This window comes from Aspergillus uvarum, assembly GCF_003184745.1.
Source record: "Aspergillus uvarum CBS 121591 unplaced genomic scaffold BO82scaffold_13, whole genome shotgun sequence".
Taxonomy (NCBI): domain Eukaryota; kingdom Fungi; phylum Ascomycota; class Eurotiomycetes; order Eurotiales; family Aspergillaceae; genus Aspergillus; species Aspergillus uvarum.
This window is the reverse complement of record NW_020291310.1, coordinates 251576-269626: the sequence shown is the minus strand read 5'-3', so window position 1 is coordinate 269626 and position 18051 is coordinate 251576. Positions and strand designations below refer to the sequence as shown.

Sequence of the window (18051 nt, the reverse complement as noted above, 5' to 3'; positions counted from 1 at the left end):
GGACGGCGAAGAACCATACGGGATATGGCGAACAAATGGTCGGCGCGAACGGAGCATGGGATACCAGCATAGGTTTTGCGTTTTTTTTTTTTTTTTTTTTTTTTTTTTTTGTTACTTCATTTTCTTTTGTGTGGAACGTCAGTCAGTCATATGGGATGGAAATAGTAGATAATTGATCACCATGACTACACTACCCTAGGTAGCTAGCTAGGTAGCGAAATGAGAATGGATGGGATGGCGGTTATACGGCATCAGCATCAGCATCGGCATCAGCATTCCGACTCCGAATCTTTCTCCCCTGTCCTATTAAGTTGTAATTCTAGGGGTTGCATGGTGCTGTTAGTTTGTTTTGGAATGGGTTTTTGTTTCTCTACGTAGTTCACACTGGGAGATCAAGGTAGTGGGGGGATGCCTATTTCCTGCACATACAAATTTTAGGATAGATCCTGGTAGCAACTAGTGAAGCAGAGGATGGAAGTAAAAACAGGTTACTCGGCAAGATATGTGTAAGATCGTGATGAGCTTTTCTGGGGTTGCCTACAAAAAGCATGGGATTTATGTAATTATGTAACAACGAATCCACCCGGCATATCATGAAGAGAGTAGTGCTGAGCGTCGACATTTCGTCGTAAGAAATACTTCATGAACCATTGAGCTGCGAGCCCCTTCTGCTTGGAAAGACGTGAACATGCTGTAGAAGGTTCAGATGCGAAGACATTCTACAAGCGGCCTCCTCATTGGACGGGGGTGGGCGAAACTGGTGCCAGTTTTGACAAAGCCACTTAAATCAGCAACTAAGTATGGCTCCGTGTCTCCATCCCATTTCACCACGCACTACCCAAAGAGTCATTATCAGAGTCTTCCTCAAGGAAAGTATAAGGATTGGTCGCCGAAGAAGTTCTGCGCCGAGCAAAGCGGCCGAAATTGGCAGATGGCAAAGTCTCTCGATCAAGAGATGTCCCGCCGTTGGTACACCAGCCCAGTTCGAAAAAGGTTCGATGCTTATCAGAACTTGGCGAGGAGCAGTCAGATGGTGCTGGCGTAAAGTTTGCAAAGTTGCCGATCTGCTGCTCTCGGTCTCCTAGGACATACGAAGTCAAGTTAACAAGCGCATTGCCCATAAGTGCACTCATTTCACTCGCAGACTTGCAGTCCTCTGTCGAATACCCTCGCTCCTTGAGTTGCTCACTATGATCCTGAGCGAACAAGGCAACCTGGGCGCGAATGGTTTCCTCCCCGCGACTATCCCGCCGAAACCAAGCGTTGGACTCCTCCAGCCTGGCCTGGTTCTTAATCAGGCTGTCCACGTACCAGGCAGGCCGTTTCGTCAACTGAGTTGCAGGTTTGGTCAGCCCAGGTGGAGGCTTCAGAAGCTTGCTGCTCTCGCTTTTCACGGATGAATCTGGAACGTGTCCGAGTGTGTTCTTGATGCCGCTTTGTGAACCAGACCCGGATGAAAAGATCTGACTCTTGATATAGGCTGAAGCCTGTGCCTTTAGATCCAGTGTAGTAGCTCTATCGACGACATCTCGTGCTTTAGCTGATGACACTGGCCCCGAAGACTGTTTGACGTCCGCAAAAAAGGAACTCTTGTTGAGGGAATTGCTCCAAGCCCCAAAACGCCTCGCTTGATAAATATTTTGGGGCATGTATCGAGGCATTGGAGGCCAATTATTAGCCGTTGTTCCTTTATCAAGGTCTAGAGTGGCCCTTTCAAGAAGATTCCAAGTGGTAGTCGCAGCCTCTTTTGGTTCTAGTTTCTGCTTTCCAGTGTGGACTGAAGCTACTGAACGGGTAGGCTCAACCGCACTTGCAGAGGCACTTGCTCGGTATCCGTCAGTACTCGGTGCTTCGACTTGATGAGGATCTACTGTGGACTCTTCTGCGGTTCCTTGTGTCATAGAGTGTTTGGGGCCCTTTCCACCACTTTTCAGCAGGGCGTTGACCTCTTCTTTGAAGATCCGTCTCTTTTCCTCAGCGGACAAGCTACTAGTGCCATTGCTCGAAGATATGCTCTTCTGTGCGTTCGTCGCCTGGTGCTGACTGGGAGCACGATACAAACATTGAGTTGACCCCGGATACTTAAGTGCTCCAGACCGTGCGGCAGGAGCAGCACTCGAGAATTCTGAAGCCAGAGTGTTTTCCTTGGATGTGTAGTCTGAATTATATCCTTGCTGAGATCCAGACATCGGAAACTCCAAGCCCGACGAGATTCTGCGAGACTCGGCGCGCCTGAACCGCTCATGTTGAATTCGTAAAGTTTCATAGGGGGAACGATGATACGTCTGATCGAAGTTTGCGCCGTACAGATGCAGAGATGACGAGGGGGGGCATGATTTCTCAGACGCAGAGTCGTGACTGAAAGATCCTGTCTTGGGTCCTTCGCAAGAGGATCTCTGGCTGGAGAAGTCCACTGGCCAGACTGCCCGATCACCACTAACATTACCATCTCGTCTTTGGAATGGACTCTCCGAAATGCAGCTGCGGGATTGGTGGTGTGAGCCTGAGTGGGAATAGCTGGAGCTTTTCAGGTAGTTCAGAGGATTTTGCAGGATTGGCCCATTGCCAGCTCCGTACCAGCCTTGATCAGACTTCGCCTCGCTGAGATTCTGTCTTTTCAGGCGGGTAGGTGTTACTTGATCTTCGTAGGAATCAAGATCATTGTCACTGGATTGGTAACGTCGAGAAAGACGCGCCGAAGGGTTGTACTGGGTAGCTGCACTGGGTCGAATTTCGGTGTCTCCTCGTCCATGAATAGAGTCGAGATAAGATTCGCTGTAGTTATACCTCTGAACACGCGTAGGCGTAGAGGGCTTCAGAGAGATATCATCGAGACCAGTAATACTAGCGTGGCGCATAGACGATGGACGACACGGAGACCTCGGCGAGTCAATTGCATGCAGTTGTAACGCGGTTTTTTTTGCATCGAGAAGTGGATCACACGGCATATCGCCATAATCTTGGCCTTCAATAGCCTCAGTAGTTGACTGGTCTTCGTAAATCTCAAAGGAATTGTTGACGGATCCACGAAAGGTGGAGAAGCGTGAGGAAGCTAGATCTTCATCGCCGCTGCTTGCTGCCCTGATACTAACACCAGCCGCACTCTCTAACAGATATTGTCTCTGGGCCCGCGCACCTTTGTTTCTTGAGCTTTGCTTCAGACATAATTCAAGTAGAGGAATAGGCTGAGATGAGGCAAGGTCATCCAAATTATGGAGCTCATGGTCGTCAGTTTGTCTAACATTTGGCTGACGGCAAGCGGTAAAGTCTTGTTGACGATACGGAAACTTCCGTGGCGCCATAGTCGGGGAAGACTGATAGCTTGCAGCTTGGTGAGTAGTACTTTGTGTCGATGGGATGGTTTTTAACAACTCCAACGAAACTGGACACTGCTTCGGGGTTGAAGCTGCGAGTACACCTGCTGGAGACCCCCAAAGTATGACAGGAGACTGTTCTGATATTGTTCCAGAAGACGGTGGCAGTGGTAGTGAAAGCGACTGAGCTCTTTGGCGAGAGACAGGAGTTGTAGGTAGGTGAGGAGGACGGACTGGTGCGGATGACTGTAGAGACTAAGTAATGGAGAGGCCTCGGTTAATGACAGTACATAAAACGTGAAGCACGCTGAGAACAGACTGGGAGATGGGCTGGGAAAGAAGACTGAAGTGATAACTGTACCGCGATAGGTGATATGCTAGTGAGCCACTCTGCTGTCTGAGTACGCCTATCGGGAGAGTGAAGATGGTGCAGTCCTACAGGAGCTCTTCCCGGGGGTAAATTTTTGATCGTCACCGAGCCTTTGCCTCTACGACCTCGCTGTCCTGATGAGCCCGTCAGCTGCCTGCCTTCATCTCCGCCTTTCTAGCAAGGTGTCATTCGAGTATTCACACCAGTCATTGTCCTCCATCCTCTTCATTCTCTTTCCTTCAAGACTGGTGGTAGAGAACAGAGAGAACAAAAGGGAGAAACACCTACTGCGCCGTTGTTTTTTGGGCTTCAACACAAACGACATGGCAACAATCTGTTGCTAGACCTCACTGGCTGGTGAAGTTATCTGTTGTCATGGGGTGGATGTTGGTCCATAGGTGAATGTTCGCTGCTGGCACAATGAGATTGACGATGAAGAGAAACCATGTCTCAGTTGTGCCTTCCTGCGCAACGTGCCAGCTGGTAAGGCAACGGGGAAATCCGTGTCCAATACTTGAGCAGTAGTCTTGGTAGAGAGCTACAAAGAAAAAACTTCCCATCCCAGGACCATAAGAAAACAATCAAAAATTATTAGACTAGGAACATATACTAAGTACTGAGACATGAAGATAGCAATGACACTATTCCAAAGCCTGCCGATCCCAGCGTGGAGTTAGCACATCACATGAAGAATCTGACCACAAGAAATCATTGAAGCAGTCATTCAAGTACACTTATGCTGATCATGCTCCTACCGGTAGTTACGCTGTGCCCCACCTGCGGTGCGTAGGTTGTCTGACGCCATCATATTGGACCCCATGATATTAGCACCCACTCGGCCTGAGTCGAGCTTACCTCCTGTGCTATAGTCATTAGCACCAGCGCTCAGCTCCCCAGCCCCATGAGTATTATAGCTGCTACTTCCTTCTGCACCTCCGCCGCCGAATCTTTGTTGAGTGCGGCCTTCCGTACCGGGCGAGTATGGTCCAGCGACATCTGAAGCCTGAACTTGATCGGATCCACGATTATAGCCACCCGGACTGACATGCTGCACGCCGCTAGTATTTCTAGACTCCATCTGCCTGGAGCCAGAGTCAGGGCCAAGGCCAGTCATGCCTGAACCATACTCTTCCTGAGCAGGATTGCGATTCTCAGCTCCCCGACCTTCGCTAGACCGGACTTCGTAGCCACCCGAAGGCTTTGAGTCATAGCCGCTAGTGCGTGCTTCATAAGCAGCCGTGTTCTCCCCGGTGTCATACGCTCCAGAGGTGTAAGGGTCAGCACTAGGTTTCGCACCGGTGTCGCCGGTTTGAGGGGCATAATGTCCAGTGTCAGATTGGTTGTAGGCTCCAGAGCTGGCGTTCTCGGCTTCGGGAACGGATTCGGAATTGACCGTGCCTGATTCCAAGTCAATCGGATTGGAGGCTCAGCCTGGGGAAGCCTAGCATGGGGGATATGCTTATACTTGATTTATGACCGTGATGGCCTGTGAAGGCATCTTTCACCTTGTGCATGAGCTTGGACATGACGGACTTGTGCAGTACTATAGACTTCCAGTTTCAAGTATGCAAGAGAACCACGGGGTTGATCGAAGTTGTAGTAGTTGGGTTTAAGCATCGTTTTTGGGCTGCATGTAGTCTAAATAGAGATTCCTAGCTCAAACGCCGGGTCGGTTCACGAGCAGCTCCAGAACAGCTCCTCAAAGGCGACAAACCTTAATGTTAGTTTGGTATATGGTCGAGCCAACAATAGCACGCCTGTCCGACCATATGACGTGCCGATACCAATTGTGGTTGGTGACAATAGAGAAAGAGGTCAGGAGTGTGAATGTCGTTCACGTCATCTGGCGAACCCCGGCAATTCCAGACCGTGTTCTCATCAACGGGCACCAGCCACAGTCCCGCCCCCGCCATGGGAACACCCAAACGGTCCCACTTTGATGATGGCACGAGAAGTTTAAAATACTGCCCATCGGTCGGAAATGGGGTGCGGCATCGGCAGAGCCAAAGTTGAATGAATGAACACCAGTTGCCTTCACTACCCGGATGCCTTGTCTCTCAAATCATTTGCACTAGGGTTGCTGAGCCGGTTGAAGGGAAGCGAAGGGGGTGAACCGTGATCTGCAAGATAAGTTGAGCCTCATTGGAACGAATTGGGGTGGGAAAAGAGTTCCTGAAGAACTCGCAATAAAGACAGAACTGTTGCTTGACGGAAGAATGCCGATTGCTTGATTATTTATTCGTACTCGTAGTTGTCGAGGAAATGGAATGCTAGGGAGTCTGAGATCATCAATGTTTGTGACTGGAAAGGTGGACCCTCCGACTAAAGAGTGGGTGGAGATGGTGGATGATCGGCGGGTGGGGATGGAAACGAGGAGTCCATAGATGGCTATGAGTATCTTTGAGAAGGTGGTTAGAGAATGAGTGGACTGTATACCGAGTGAGTAGTATACACATAGAAGCATGAGGAAAAAGCGTGTTGGTCATTGCTCATGTAGGATGCTCAATCGAAGGTCAAACGGAGGAAGAGATGATAATCGCATTGATGGACAGGACAATGTGGACACTGGACGGGGCGGAACCTTCGAACCTTGGTTGCCTGACTTGGCCTGAGTTCCCAGGATGACACTAGCACTAGCCTCAGGCAGCAATCGCCCCGTGACCGGGTGACTGGGGGCTGAGGCTGTGCTTGCGTGTCTCAGCAGGAGTAAACGCAGAAAAGAAGAGGCCAGTCATTCATTCCTTCATCCTTACTTCTCTTTCCTTTCACTTACATACTAAATCATTTGAAACACTTTTTCCCTCTGTATTATCCTGCATCGTTTTTGCGACCACTCAATTCCTCATAGTTCTTCTGGACGACCAAATTGGCGCGCGCGTGTTGACATCCTTCCTTTCCGCCCTCCCTCTCTCCCTCCCCTCTCTCTCCCCCTCCCTCCTCCCTCCTTCTCCGATTCCTCCCCCCCTCCCTCCTCGCTTTTGATCGCACTTTCGGGGAGGTTCGACCTTCTTTTCATGCGAACTGTCGGATTTCTTTTGTTCATCGTCAACTAGTTTTCTACCTTTTCGACTTCGATGAGTGCGGCTGCTGTCGGCCTGCAGCGACCGTCTGACTGGTCATAAGATCCACTCTCTGCCAGCAACCGCAGGGTGCCACCATTAATTAGTACCACCTCGATAATCACAACTCTACCCCAAAGTTATTATCACGCTTCCTGGATACTGGACGTTGACCGTGGAAGGTTGTCTAAGGTCTCACTTCTGTCACCTACCACACCATATCCAAGACGATCATTGTATTGTATCGTTCGGGGACTAGAAGCATTGCGTCACCATGCGACCACCACGCTTGATCGTGATTGTGTTTTGCTTGCTTTTCTTCCCGATCTTACTCACTTTCTTCTCGGCACTAACCACTTCCTCCCGCGTCTCTACGCCAAGTTCGCTTGCTGGTCAAGCGTCGGGTCTCCATGCCCTTTTCTCCTTTAACCTTCCATCCTCGCTCTTTCCGCCCTCCGCAATCATCAGTTTGACCGATGACAACTCGACCTTTTTCCTGGCCAGACCTGCAGCGTTTGGCCCATTGCTGCCAGACAAGGGGCTGAGCGGTCAACTGTGGATTGGAAGCGGATTTGGAGAACGCACGACGGCGGGAGCGGAGGGGGAACTGGGCTGTTCAGATATCCCGGGATGGGGCGAAGGCGACCCTCACAAGCCAGGGACGGCCGACGGAAACACGGGCAAACCACGAACCGGAACCACGAGCGAGGGCACGAAAAAGCAGGCCGACGCTCATTCAGATGCCGACTCCTCGCGTATCCCGAAGGAAAGAGCAGGGACCGGCCTTTCCACTGATGACGGAACCGATGATCATCTGCACCACCCCCTTCCGGAGTCTGCAGGGACAGATGCAACTGCTATGGAGAAATCCGGGGATCACTCTCCGAGCTTACTCACAACCCACGCCGATATTCAATCTCTGCAGGAAAGTGCGGAGATTGACGGCAAGGTGGTCTTGTTGAGTCGGGGTGGCTGTGGCTTCCTTGAGAAGGTCAAATGGGTGCAACGGCGAGGAGGTATTGCTCTGATTGTTGGTGACGACACTCGGGGTGGAAGTCTAGTCACTATGTATGCACGCGGCGATACGTCGAACGTGACAATCCCTGCCCTGTTCACCTCCCACACTACCGCCCATCTGCTTTCTTCCTTGGTTCCGCCTCAGATGGTCGAAGATACGGAGGCGGATGACGCTGCAGCTACTCAAACTGGCCAGTCGGGCCATCGCACTGCTGGGAAGCAACATCTTCACACAGCAACAACCACAGTAGTGGCCGCCTCGAGTACGCCCACTAAGCACACGATGGCCGACAATAGTGTTGCCCCCGCCAGTCCGAAAGGCGGTCTTTTTCATGCTTTGCTGTCCCTACTGGGCCTTGGTAGCAGTGGAAGACGACCGTGGTTCTCACCTGAAGATAGCCGTCGCCCGCCAAACAGTGGAAACATCAACTGGATCATGCTAGATCCTTGGGATGATCATGCACCATCCCAGCAACAGGCAGATGTTAGCCGCTCCCCAACAAAAGCAGACGGAGCTACCATCAACCGCAAGAAGCATGGATCACTGTCGAGCGGCTCGGATGCAGATGGGTTTGTAATCGGAGTCCAGGACTGGCGAGATCCAGATCTAGTCGCACCGAAGGGCAGTGTTCTTCCGACACCCACTGGTATCGCGGGCGTAGATGGGAGCAACGTCCAAAGCAGTGACAAAGCCACCGCTGCCGCTTTGAAAGGCGGCAGCATCACCCCGGGTAGTGGCGAGTACTACACCGTTGACAAGTCTACTATCTCGCAAAAAGGGAGCTCAAGCGGCTCGCAGTCTCAAAGCTCGCATCGTGGCAGCAGCGATGACGACGCATCTTCGTCTGGAAGCAGCTGGCTTTTCAAGCTCTGGTCAAGTAGACAAGAGCCCGACGGAAACCGGGATTCGGGCGTCAAAGATACACTTGCTGCAGAGGATAAGCTCCGCAAGCCTTCCTCAGTCAGTCAATCAGGCGCGACGACAGCTGACCACGAGGGCTTGTGGGTCACCTTAACGCCGACGAGCATGTCTACCAGTCCTTTCTTCGACACGCTCCTTGTCCTTGTCATCAGTCCGCTGCTTACACTGAGCGTGGTGTACATTCTGCTGTTGCTCCGGTCCCGCATTCGCCGACGAAGATGGCGCGCCCCGAAATCTCTGGTGGACCGCCTTCCCGTGCGAACGTACCACACAATTACCACCTCATCTTCTGCCTCTAGCTCACCGCGGTCCGTCAGCCCTGGCCCGGTCTCGCCTACATCGCCCCTTCTGGGTTCTGGAAGCCGCTCAGACACCAAGAGTGCACCCAAAGTGTCGTCTACCAAGAAGGAGAAATCTGGATCCACTCTCTGGCGACGCAAGTACACGGGACGACAGGTCGAATGTGTTGTTTGCCTGGAAGAGTATGTCGATGGAGAAAGCCGGGTGATGAGCCTGCCTTGTGGACATGAGTTCCACGCAGAGTGCATGTAAGTACCCCAGTTGATCTTTATCATGCCACATCTAACGCTGCACAGCACTCCTTGGTTGACTACACGCCGACGAACATGTCCGATTTGCAAGGGGGACGTCGTTCGGTCGATGGCTCAAAGTAGGGCCGGCGATATGCGCGACCCCGCTGCGGAGCAGATAGTCGGGGCAGGTCAGCACACTCGCGAGGTTGAGTCACAGCACGGCGTATCCTCGGCTCCGGTCCCGATCACCGGAGGCAGCGAGGACGAGCTGTCTGACGTGGAGCACCGCGCAGGCGCGGACGCGGGAGTGCATGAGGCACATGCGTCGTCGGCGCCACCGACCTGGCGCAACTACGCGGCGTTGAGTTACTCTGCACTGAGCGGGGACACGATCTGGCACCAAACTCCGACGGACGGGCGGCGATGAAGCCGCGGGCGGAAAAGTTGTCTTCCCAGCGTTTGGATTCGAGCATGTGCTGCATTAGCGATCTTTTGATATCAGGGTTGTATGTTGATGGCGTTTGCGGGTTAAGTAGGCGTGCTGGCGCGGCTCATGGCCAGGCGCCGAGCCGTCAACCGGGAATTACTGAATGCCATGACGGCGAGCAGGGATGGCTAAGTTAGATAGCATTGCTTGCTAATCATAATCATAGCGTACTATCTCATTACTGCTTTGGTTTCTAGTGGTAGCTGCAGGGATGATGATCCTTAACTGCCTAGCCTACGTCAGAGCCTCTGGTACAGTCCGCATACATAGAACCCCTCACCTTCGACCCCTGAACACTTCCTCTTGCTCATACAACTCTCTCGACAGAGGAGGATATTGCCGGCGTGCAGGTGCCGGTGCAGGTGTTGGCGCCGGAGAGGGATGCGGTGTATACGGCGCAGCCCAAGGAATTCACCATCAAGATTTTGCAGGAGAGGGGGGGGTGCAGTTCGAGTATCGGTTACTTCCGGGGGTGGAGCATGGGTGTTTCACAAGGGGGATTGAGGGGGTTCCGGGGGAGGGAGGCGGTTGGGTATTGGATGAGGGGATGGTTGTAGATCTTATTGAGTTGCGGATGGTGCGTAGGAGGTTGTGGATCGAAGGGGCTGTGGAATTGTGATGGAGTTGGGGTTTGGTGCTGTTTGTTTGTGGTGAGATTACATTGTTTGTTGATGGCGGCTGTACACAGACAATCAGCTTATCTTATCGGAACTTGGAAGCTCTTATCGATAAGCCGGCCAAGCTCTTTGCGACATGATGACGATCATCTCCCCTCCCCTCGTCCTTTTGCTGCTCCTCCTTCAATCACGCCCAATTCTTCCACCACCAAACCCACCACCACCACCACCACTGCAGCACACAAAACCACCACATCAAACCAAGCACCACCATGTCCGCCCTGAAAGAAGCCTTTGTCAACGAAATCGCGCACCTCCGCGCCATTGCCAAAGACCTCCTCTTTTCCGGCACATACATCTACCCCATAAAAGTACGCCTCCCCCCAGCAACCCCCATACCCCCATGCCCCCCGTCCCCTCTTCCCCAAGACATCCCCAAGACATCTCCAAGAACCAAGACCTAACCAGCAACAGGGAATAATCTACACCCTCCATCACCGCCCCCTCTGGACCCCTCTCCTCTCGCGCTCCGCCAAAACCCTCACGCTGGGCCTCGGCATCACGACCACGATGTTCTTCTTCACCTACCTCCCGCAAGTGGCGCTGCTCACCTTCACCGCGGGACCCTTCCTGGCGCCCTTCTCCGCCGCTTTCCTCGTGCTTTCCGAATCCTCCACCATCACCACCTACCTGGCGCGCTCGTTCCTCCTCGCCGACGCCATCACCGACACCTTCGACGCGACGCTGCTCGAGCGCGGCGAGGACGCCCTCGTCGCCCGGGAGCGGGCCGTCGCTGTGGCCCCGTCTGCGTCCAGCAGCAGCACCAGCGGTCCCCGTCTCGGCAGCCGCCTCAAGCACCCGATCGAGAAACTCTCGCCGCAGATGCTGCTGCGCTCGCTGCTGTACCTGCCGCTCAACTTTGTGCCGGTCGTCGGCACGATTGCCTATATCTATGTGCAGGGGAAGCGCGTGGGGCCTGTGGCGCATGCCAGGTATTTTCAGTTGAAGGGGTGGGGCAGGAAGGAGCGCGAGGGGTGGGTGGAGGGGCCCGGGCGGAGGGGGGCGTATACTGCGTGAGTCTTCCGTTATTCTTTGGGGGTGAGCTGGGGCTAATTTGGTGTGGTGGGCAGGTTCGGAATGGCCGCGTTTGCGTTGGAGATGATTCCGTTTGCGTCGATTGTGATGGCTTTTACGAATACCGTGGGGGCGGCGCTGTGGGCGGCGGATTTGGAGAAGGCGACGCGGTGAGGGGTTTGGGGTTTGGGGTTGGGTTGGGTTGAGGCTGGAAGGGTGGGCTCAAGGTTGAACTGGGTGGCTGCAAGGGCTGGGGTTGTGGTGTAGGGTGTTGGGGATGTTGCGATAGTTGTATATTGGGTGATGGAGTTTTGTAACTTTCTGTATCTGTAGTTTACCCCGGGACATAGCTGTAGTCATAGTGCACACTGAATGCCATGTATTTGCAACTTTTTAAGTACCGTCCGCAGCTATCACTCAATCAACTCGTGCTCCGCCAGGCACTCCTCCAGCAGCTCGGTCATCAGAGGAACCATCTCCCCCTTTCGAATGGCCCGGTAGAGCACCCCTGTGTAGGAGCCCACCGTCGGCGCCTCGCGGCGTCGACCCGTCCGCATCGCTTCCGCCGTCGGCGTCAGGATCTGCGCCGTGCACAGGAACGGGACCCCCAGCGTCCGCCGCACAAACGCATAGACCTTCTTCGCTGCCACCCCCAAGTACGCACTGGCATTGCCGTGGATCAGATACGCATCCCGATTGACACACCACGCGTCTAGAAGCAGGGTGTCTGTACCTTCGACAAAACTCTGCAGCGCCCCGAGCAGCTCGGCCGACGATGCACTGACCCCCACATGGTCGAGGATGGGTACCCGCATGCTTTTCGCGATGTGCAGGAACCGGTCCTTCGCATCCATTGTGACGGTGGAGTCGAGCATCGTCTCAAGGTGGCCCCATATCGCACACGAGAGTGCTTCCACATCTATGGATCCCGTGTCATTCTCAACGTCTGCATCGGGCTCGATGGCTTGCAGCAACTCGTCGAGCAGCATCGCAAACGGACGACGGACCGAATCCAAGAACTGCAGCTGCATGGCTCGCAGGTCCAGGGCCTGGCAGACGGAGAGGAGGTGCGCGGCGGCGATCTCGGTCAGAACCCGCACGCCCGTGGCAGTGTACCGGGCCGAGATCAACGCCAGGGAGTTCAGCGACTGATTGCCCATCTCTGCGTTTTGGACGTGGTTCACCGGACCGGCGAGAAATCCCAGCTCCGACTGGAGAGCAGAAATGTATATGTCGATGGCCTTGAAGATCCCCGACTTGCTGGGCTCCTCGGCCACGAGGTTCGGCGGCAGGCCCCAGCTTGTGGCGGGGTTGATCATCTCCTGGCACTGCGTAAACAGCATGCGGCCGATGGTCTGCACGCCTTGGCGGCTCTTTTCCATCGCAGCGGTCACGGCCTTGGCCTGGAAATTGCCACCATGCAAGAACGCACCGTCGTGGGTCACTAATGGGTTGTCCGTGGTCGAATTGCATTCGATGCTCATCTGCTGGTGGGCGAGGAGTAGATCTTCTAGTACCGGACCGAGCCACTGCGCCGCAGTGCGGATGGAGTATCGGTCTTGTCGCAGAGCTCCGTCTTTCCCGTCTTTGGTCCGAGCCAGCTGGGATCCCCTCAGGAATGCGTGGATGTTGCGCGAGCTCTCGACTTGCCCGGGGTGTGGACGGACTTCTCCGAAGAAGCGATCGAAGCTCTCTGGTGATCCAAGTAGTGCTTCCACAGTCATGGCTGTCAGGATCTGAGAGAGAATCGCCAGTTGCTGCACGTCATGAAGCACGAGGGCACCACAGGCCGCCGATATAGCCGTTCCGTTGACAATAGCAAGTCCCTCCTTTGCCGTCAAGTCCACTGGCGGGATACTCGCACCAGCGAGGGCTTCATCTGCGTAAAGATCCCGATCGTGACCGGAGGTGGGAAACACCCGGATTGTAGGCTTTCCCTGGATGACACCGCTGATATATGCCAGCGGGCTCAGATCCCCAGACGCAGAGATGCTGCCGCGGATGGGCACCATGGGAATGATATTGTGCATTAGCAGTGCCTCCAAACGATCCAAAATGACCTGGCGGATGGCCGAATGACCTCGCAATAACGTGTTGATCCTTAGGAGGATAGCACCCCGGACCCAGGTCAATGGCAGATAGTACGACTCGCTTGCTTCCTCCTGTGAGAGGTCAAATTCACGGTAGTCTTCACAAATGCTGCGGCGGCGAGGTTGAGCATCGCGAGAACCCGGAGGAAGGATGCCATAACCAAGTTCTCGAGTCAGCACCCGCTGAAGCGCTTGAACATCTTTTGTGCGAGTATGTGCAGAGGCACCAAAGCCGGTGTTGACACCTAGCAGTGAGCAGATGCATCAACGTCAGACTCACAAACACTGGTATTGAAAGGCTCACATACCGTAGATCACTTCTCCTGATGAAAGACTATCCAGTAAGGCATTGTGACTTCTATTGACCTCCGAATATGCTGTTGAAGCAATTTTCACGCTCTGAGCATGTCTACACATTATTAGCGCAAGGAGGCTCTAAAGGTGTTCGTGACACACCTTGCAACATAGACGACATGTGGGATGTCCAAAGTATCACCATCGATGATCACTTCCCCCCCTGGTTCGCTTGCTAACTGGCGGCACAACTTCCATTGTTGCACCACCAAGGACGTATGGAATTTGTAGGACTGCATTTTGGGTGAGAACAGGAATTTCCGCGCGCAGTCGCCAGGTTTGAGCTCGCCTGATGTCTGTTTTTAAATACTGTACCAACTCACTACAATTTGTGGGGTTTCGAGTCCAGCCGTGACAGTAACGAGGCTACCAGCGCAGTCAGACTTGTGCAACATCGAGTTAGGCTTCAAAATTAGGCTGTCACTCTAATTCCTTCCAGCGCATAACACCGCCGAAAGGTGGCATATCATCCAGACCCGCTTCTCCGCAGGCACTTATGCAAGGCGTCCCCTAGCCCGGGGTCTGACCCACCAACGCTCACTAGTGTCTTATCGGACTGTAAGGAAGTAGTATCGCGTCTCAATAGCTTCATGTAATTCTTTCGGCATGAAACCTGTGGTTACTACGGAGTACGGAATATCACCTCTCAAGCCACTGCCACTCGAACTCCATTTTTGGACATCAGTGCAAGACCGGCGCTCTCAACCCACTCGTTCGGATCTCTGGATTCTATTGAGCGAAAATGTTGCGCCAGACGAGTGAGGACATAAGTAGCTTCGTTCAGGGCCAGATCCACTACAAGGGTGGTTGTGGCGTTAATACGGACGCCGCCATGAGCACGGATTGGATGGAAACACTTACTGCCAATGCAATTCCTCGGTCCGCCTAGGAAGGGGATGAACTTCTGTTATCAATTAGGAGCTAGCTCTGATGTCATTCAGAAAGACTCCTTACCCAATTTTGCTTTTGGTCGAGCCAGCGGTCGGGGTCAAACTCTTCTGCGTCGTCGCCCCATAGATCGTGACGGCGGTGCATGGCATACGTCGCGATGTGCACCATCGTACCCTTCGATACGAAGATTGGGGACTTGCCGTCGGCCCCTCCGCCAGTGGGAAGAACCGTGTCTCTGTTAGCAATTCGAGAATTGGAAGCTTGTGGTGGATGAATGCGAAGGCCTTGGTGGGGAATCGGTCGTTAGCATCGTCGTCCTGTCAGGTGTGCAGACCTCTTACTCTCAAATACACAGCCATTCACATATTTGAGGCCTTTCAACTGTGGCAGGGAAGGTGGCTGGCCGCGTAAGTGCTGTACTTCTGAGCGTACGCGCTCCCATACATCAGGACGCTTGGAAAGAATGAAGAATAAGTTAATCAAAAGGGCGGCGACGGTGTCTGCACCGGCAAAGTACAGGGTTGTAATCTCGTCCCGGAGCGATAGTCCATCCTGTGATATCTGACTGAGCTGATTTAGAAAACTTGGTCGATCCTCCTCATTCTCGTCCTTTCCCAAGTCTTGATCATTTACCCTGATTGCTTTGTCGACATATGGTTGGATGAATGAATGCACTGTACGAACTTGCGTCATAAATGCTTGCTGTGGCCAGATGAAGGCAAAGCGTCCTAGCAACCATCGAAACTCACATCCTGCCGCTGCCTCGTAGAATGCGTCCAATAAGCCTGATTGGAGTCTATCTGGACATTTGAGCGACTCAAGTGACTCCCCGAACAGAAAGTCTGTAGCAACATCGGCCGCAAAACGATGGAACAACGGAGCTAAGTCAAAGGTTTCCCCGGTGATGGGGACAATGGCGAGTAGATTCTGAACATGAGGCTCGAAAAGCTCAAGGTCACCAATACGAGCTTGACTGAAGCATTTTTGCAGGAGGGAACGTTTCGATCGCCACTGCACCCCGTCGATTTGAAAGATGCTGTTCCCCAGCAAAGGTGCAAAGGCCCTATGGCGTCGTGCTCCAGTATCAAAGTCCGCGAAGTTTGTGGAGAAGATGGCTCGCACATTGTCAGGCTCGATTGTGTTCAAAACCCACTGTCCTAGAAAGAGGGATCGATAGGTGTTTCCAATCTCTTGGTGTAGCTGTTGCTCGCGTCTCAGGTAGCATTGGCTCTTTCTCGCTTGTATCGAGTCACGTAGGTAGTCAGAACCCAGCAATCTCTCTCGATGGGGGTAACTTTTGAGCGGCTGGCAGCCCTTCAGTCGAGCTAGCTTGGAGTAGGCAATGATGGTGGTAATGAAATACCATCCACCCAGAAGCAAAAGGCCCCCGATTATGGTCAATGGATATTCTTGTATCATGCCGAAGACAATAGCTGTGGCTGTGTGATCGGAAGAGTAGAGAAGCGGCCAAAGCGGAAGAATAAGATAAGATGATGGAGACAAGTGAGCCAAAGAAGAAGCATGGGATTGGAGCAGCGGTGACAGCTGCACGCCTGACTGTCAAACACGGTGGGTGCATACATAAGATGCGCGACTCCGGAGGGCAAACCCCCTCTCATACCAATAACCTCTTTAGTATGCCATAGTTCTATCTCTACCTCTCTTCTCCTCCTCTTTCTCTCCATCACCAGCAGCATCTGTCTCTATTATTCCACTTATCCTCCTGTCACTTTGGCCTTCCTGACATTGAACATTCATCAAACTTCTCTTTTCCCAGGCTTGTTTTCTTGCATAAAGACAGATACAATGCCTGTTATTCCGAGAGGAGTTACTTGCGTTCCGAGCCATGGTCGACTACAGTATGCTCGGAGCCGACCCCGAATTCTCGGTGATTCACCTGTAAGAAGTCAAAAGCAAACAAACCCTTATTCCCCCCTTTCCAGCTGGTTTGTTACACGTCTCAATCACTGCCTTGAGATTCTTGTTGACGTCTCAAATTTTCAGTATAGGGCGGTTCTTGCACGTTCAACAGTGTCACTTTCCTCACCAATCCCCATGGAAACATCCCCGTGTAGCCCAGAAGACCTCACAGCGATCGATACTGTCTTCTGGAAAGAGACACTTGGCAGGGACTTGCGGATTCTTCTGGATGGCGCTGAGTATGACCAGTCTACGCAGCAGGCGGCTCTTGCGACAATGAGCCGCTATGTGGCCCCTTGCTTAGGGCCGCGTCCTTTGGTGGGAGAGGCTGGTAGGGACCAGTTTCGTCCCATGCAATGGAGAAGTTTCATGACGGACGATTTCTCTCCGATAGAATACAGTTGGAGCTGGGAGAACCTCGCTCCCATCATTCGCTATAGCTTCGAGCCAATTGGGAGGCTCGCAGGCACCTCACAGGACCCTTATAATCGGACAGCGCCGTTGGGATGCGTGCAGCAGCTACGGGGAATCCTTCCCGCCGCCGATTGGCGTTGGTTCGATCACTTTACCCAAGCCTTTCGGGGGCCGACGCCTCTGCCGCGCAAGGGGTCATCCTCCCACTCCAGCCCCTCAACAATTTTCCTGGCCTTCAACCTGGAGAAGCACGGGCACAGATGTAAATCCTACCATGTCCCACATTCGACATCGGATCAGTTGGGTAGCTCACGGCTTGACGTTCTGCATCAGGCTTGCCAAGCCCTACAGCAGCAACATGGGCTTCCAGCCTACGACTGTATCGAGCAATTCTTGCGACGGCAGGGGCAATCATCCACCCCACCTATCATACTCGGGGTGGCGGTTGACTGCGTGCATCCATCTCTTGCCAATCTTAAAGTGTATTTCCGATCCCGTGCGACCAATTTTGACAGTGTTCAGGAAACTCTCTTAATGGCAGGCGCATCGCCAAGCTGGGATACCCGTGCCCTGGAGGAGCTTCGAGAACTGTGGCTTCTCACGTTAGGGCTGCCATCCGATTTTCCCAACCATCAGCAACTGCCATCCAAGGACCATGAGACGTCAGGCGTGCTGTACAATTTTGGATTCAAGCAAGGCCAACGGTATCCTGACACCAAGGTGTACATTCCGGTGCGGCACTACGCGCGCAGTGACCGAGCAATTGTTCAGGGTTTGATCGAGTTCTTGGCGCGTCGTGGGCGAGCCCAGCAAGCTCAACGCTTCGTGCAAACCCTCGAACAGCTAGTCGAATCCTTCCGTTCCCTTGATGAGGCGTGCGGACTGCAAACATACATCGCCTGTGGGAATAAGGACGGTCGGCTTCGTCTGACCTCCTATCTGTCTGCAGAGATATACTATCCCGGACGGTGGTCTCGACAGCCGTGATA

At 53.3% G+C, this 18051-nt stretch overlaps 6 protein-coding genes across 6 annotated transcripts; 3 read left to right on the top strand and 3 right to left on the bottom strand.

Annotated features, from left to right (window-relative positions):
- Window positions 1–824: 824 nt before the first annotated feature.
- Window positions 825–3302, bottom strand: BO82DRAFT_400038 (uncharacterized protein; the record flags this gene model as incomplete). The annotated part of the gene is made up of 1 exon (XM_025639157.1): window positions 825–3302. The coding sequence occupies one exon, from the start codon at window positions 3300–3302 to the stop codon at window positions 825–827; it is 2478 nt and encodes an 825-aa protein (XP_025494193.1).
- Window positions 3303–4283: 981 nt separating this feature from the next.
- On the bottom strand, window positions 4284–5623 carry BO82DRAFT_352379 (uncharacterized protein). Its single transcript, XM_025634670.1, has 2 exons — window positions 5150–5623; window positions 4284–5082 (listed from the first exon to the last, which is right to left on the bottom strand). The coding sequence occupies exons 1-2, from the start codon at window positions 5208–5210 to the stop codon at window positions 4436–4438; spliced, it is 708 nt and encodes a 235-aa protein (XP_025494192.1). The 5' UTR covers window positions 5211–5623; the 3' UTR covers window positions 4284–4435.
- A 1394-nt stretch (window positions 5624–7017) lies between these two features.
- BO82DRAFT_278358 (PA and RING finger domain protein) lies at window positions 7018–9642 on the top strand (the record flags this gene model as incomplete). Its single annotated transcript, XM_025631224.1, has 2 exons — window positions 7018–9230; window positions 9279–9642. The coding sequence occupies 2 exons, from the start codon at window positions 7018–7020 to the stop codon at window positions 9640–9642; spliced, it is 2577 nt and encodes an 858-aa protein (XP_025494191.1).
- Window positions 9643–10591: 949 nt separating this feature from the next.
- BO82DRAFT_400035 (uncharacterized protein) lies at window positions 10592–11567 on the top strand (the record flags this gene model as incomplete). The annotated part of the gene is made up of 3 exons (XM_025639156.1): window positions 10592–10690; window positions 10794–11392; window positions 11450–11567. 3 exons carry the CDS (start codon window positions 10592–10594, stop codon window positions 11565–11567), a joined length of 816 nt encoding a protein of 271 aa, XP_025494190.1.
- A 239-nt stretch (window positions 11568–11806) lies between these two features.
- On the bottom strand, window positions 11807–15279 carry BO82DRAFT_372784 (phenylalanine ammonia-lyase; the record flags this gene model as incomplete). The annotated part of the gene is made up of 5 exons (XM_025637332.1): window positions 11807–13728; window positions 13792–13860; window positions 14699–14741; window positions 14792–14988; window positions 15246–15279. 5 exons carry the CDS (start codon window positions 15277–15279, stop codon window positions 11807–11809), a joined length of 2265 nt encoding a protein of 754 aa, XP_025494189.1.
- A 1504-nt stretch (window positions 15280–16783) lies between these two features.
- BO82DRAFT_330669 (putative dimethylallyl tryptophan synthase) lies at window positions 16784–18049 on the top strand (the record flags this gene model as incomplete). The annotated part of the gene is made up of 1 exon (XM_025633109.1): window positions 16784–18049. The coding sequence occupies one exon, from the start codon at window positions 16784–16786 to the stop codon at window positions 18047–18049; it is 1266 nt and encodes a 421-aa protein (XP_025494188.1).
- Between the last annotated feature and the right edge of the window lie 2 nt (window positions 18050–18051).

Excerpts from the sequence above, each read along its gene's own strand:
- BO82DRAFT_352379 (XM_025634670.1), bottom strand. The coding sequence starts at position 5,210 with ATGTCCAAGCTCATGCACAAGGTGAAAGATGCCTTCACAGGCCATCAC. Across the intron at positions 5,083-5,149 it reads CCATCACGGTCATAAATCAA|GCACGGTCAATTCCGAATCC; the intron begins GTATAAGCATAT and ends ACTTGGAATCAG.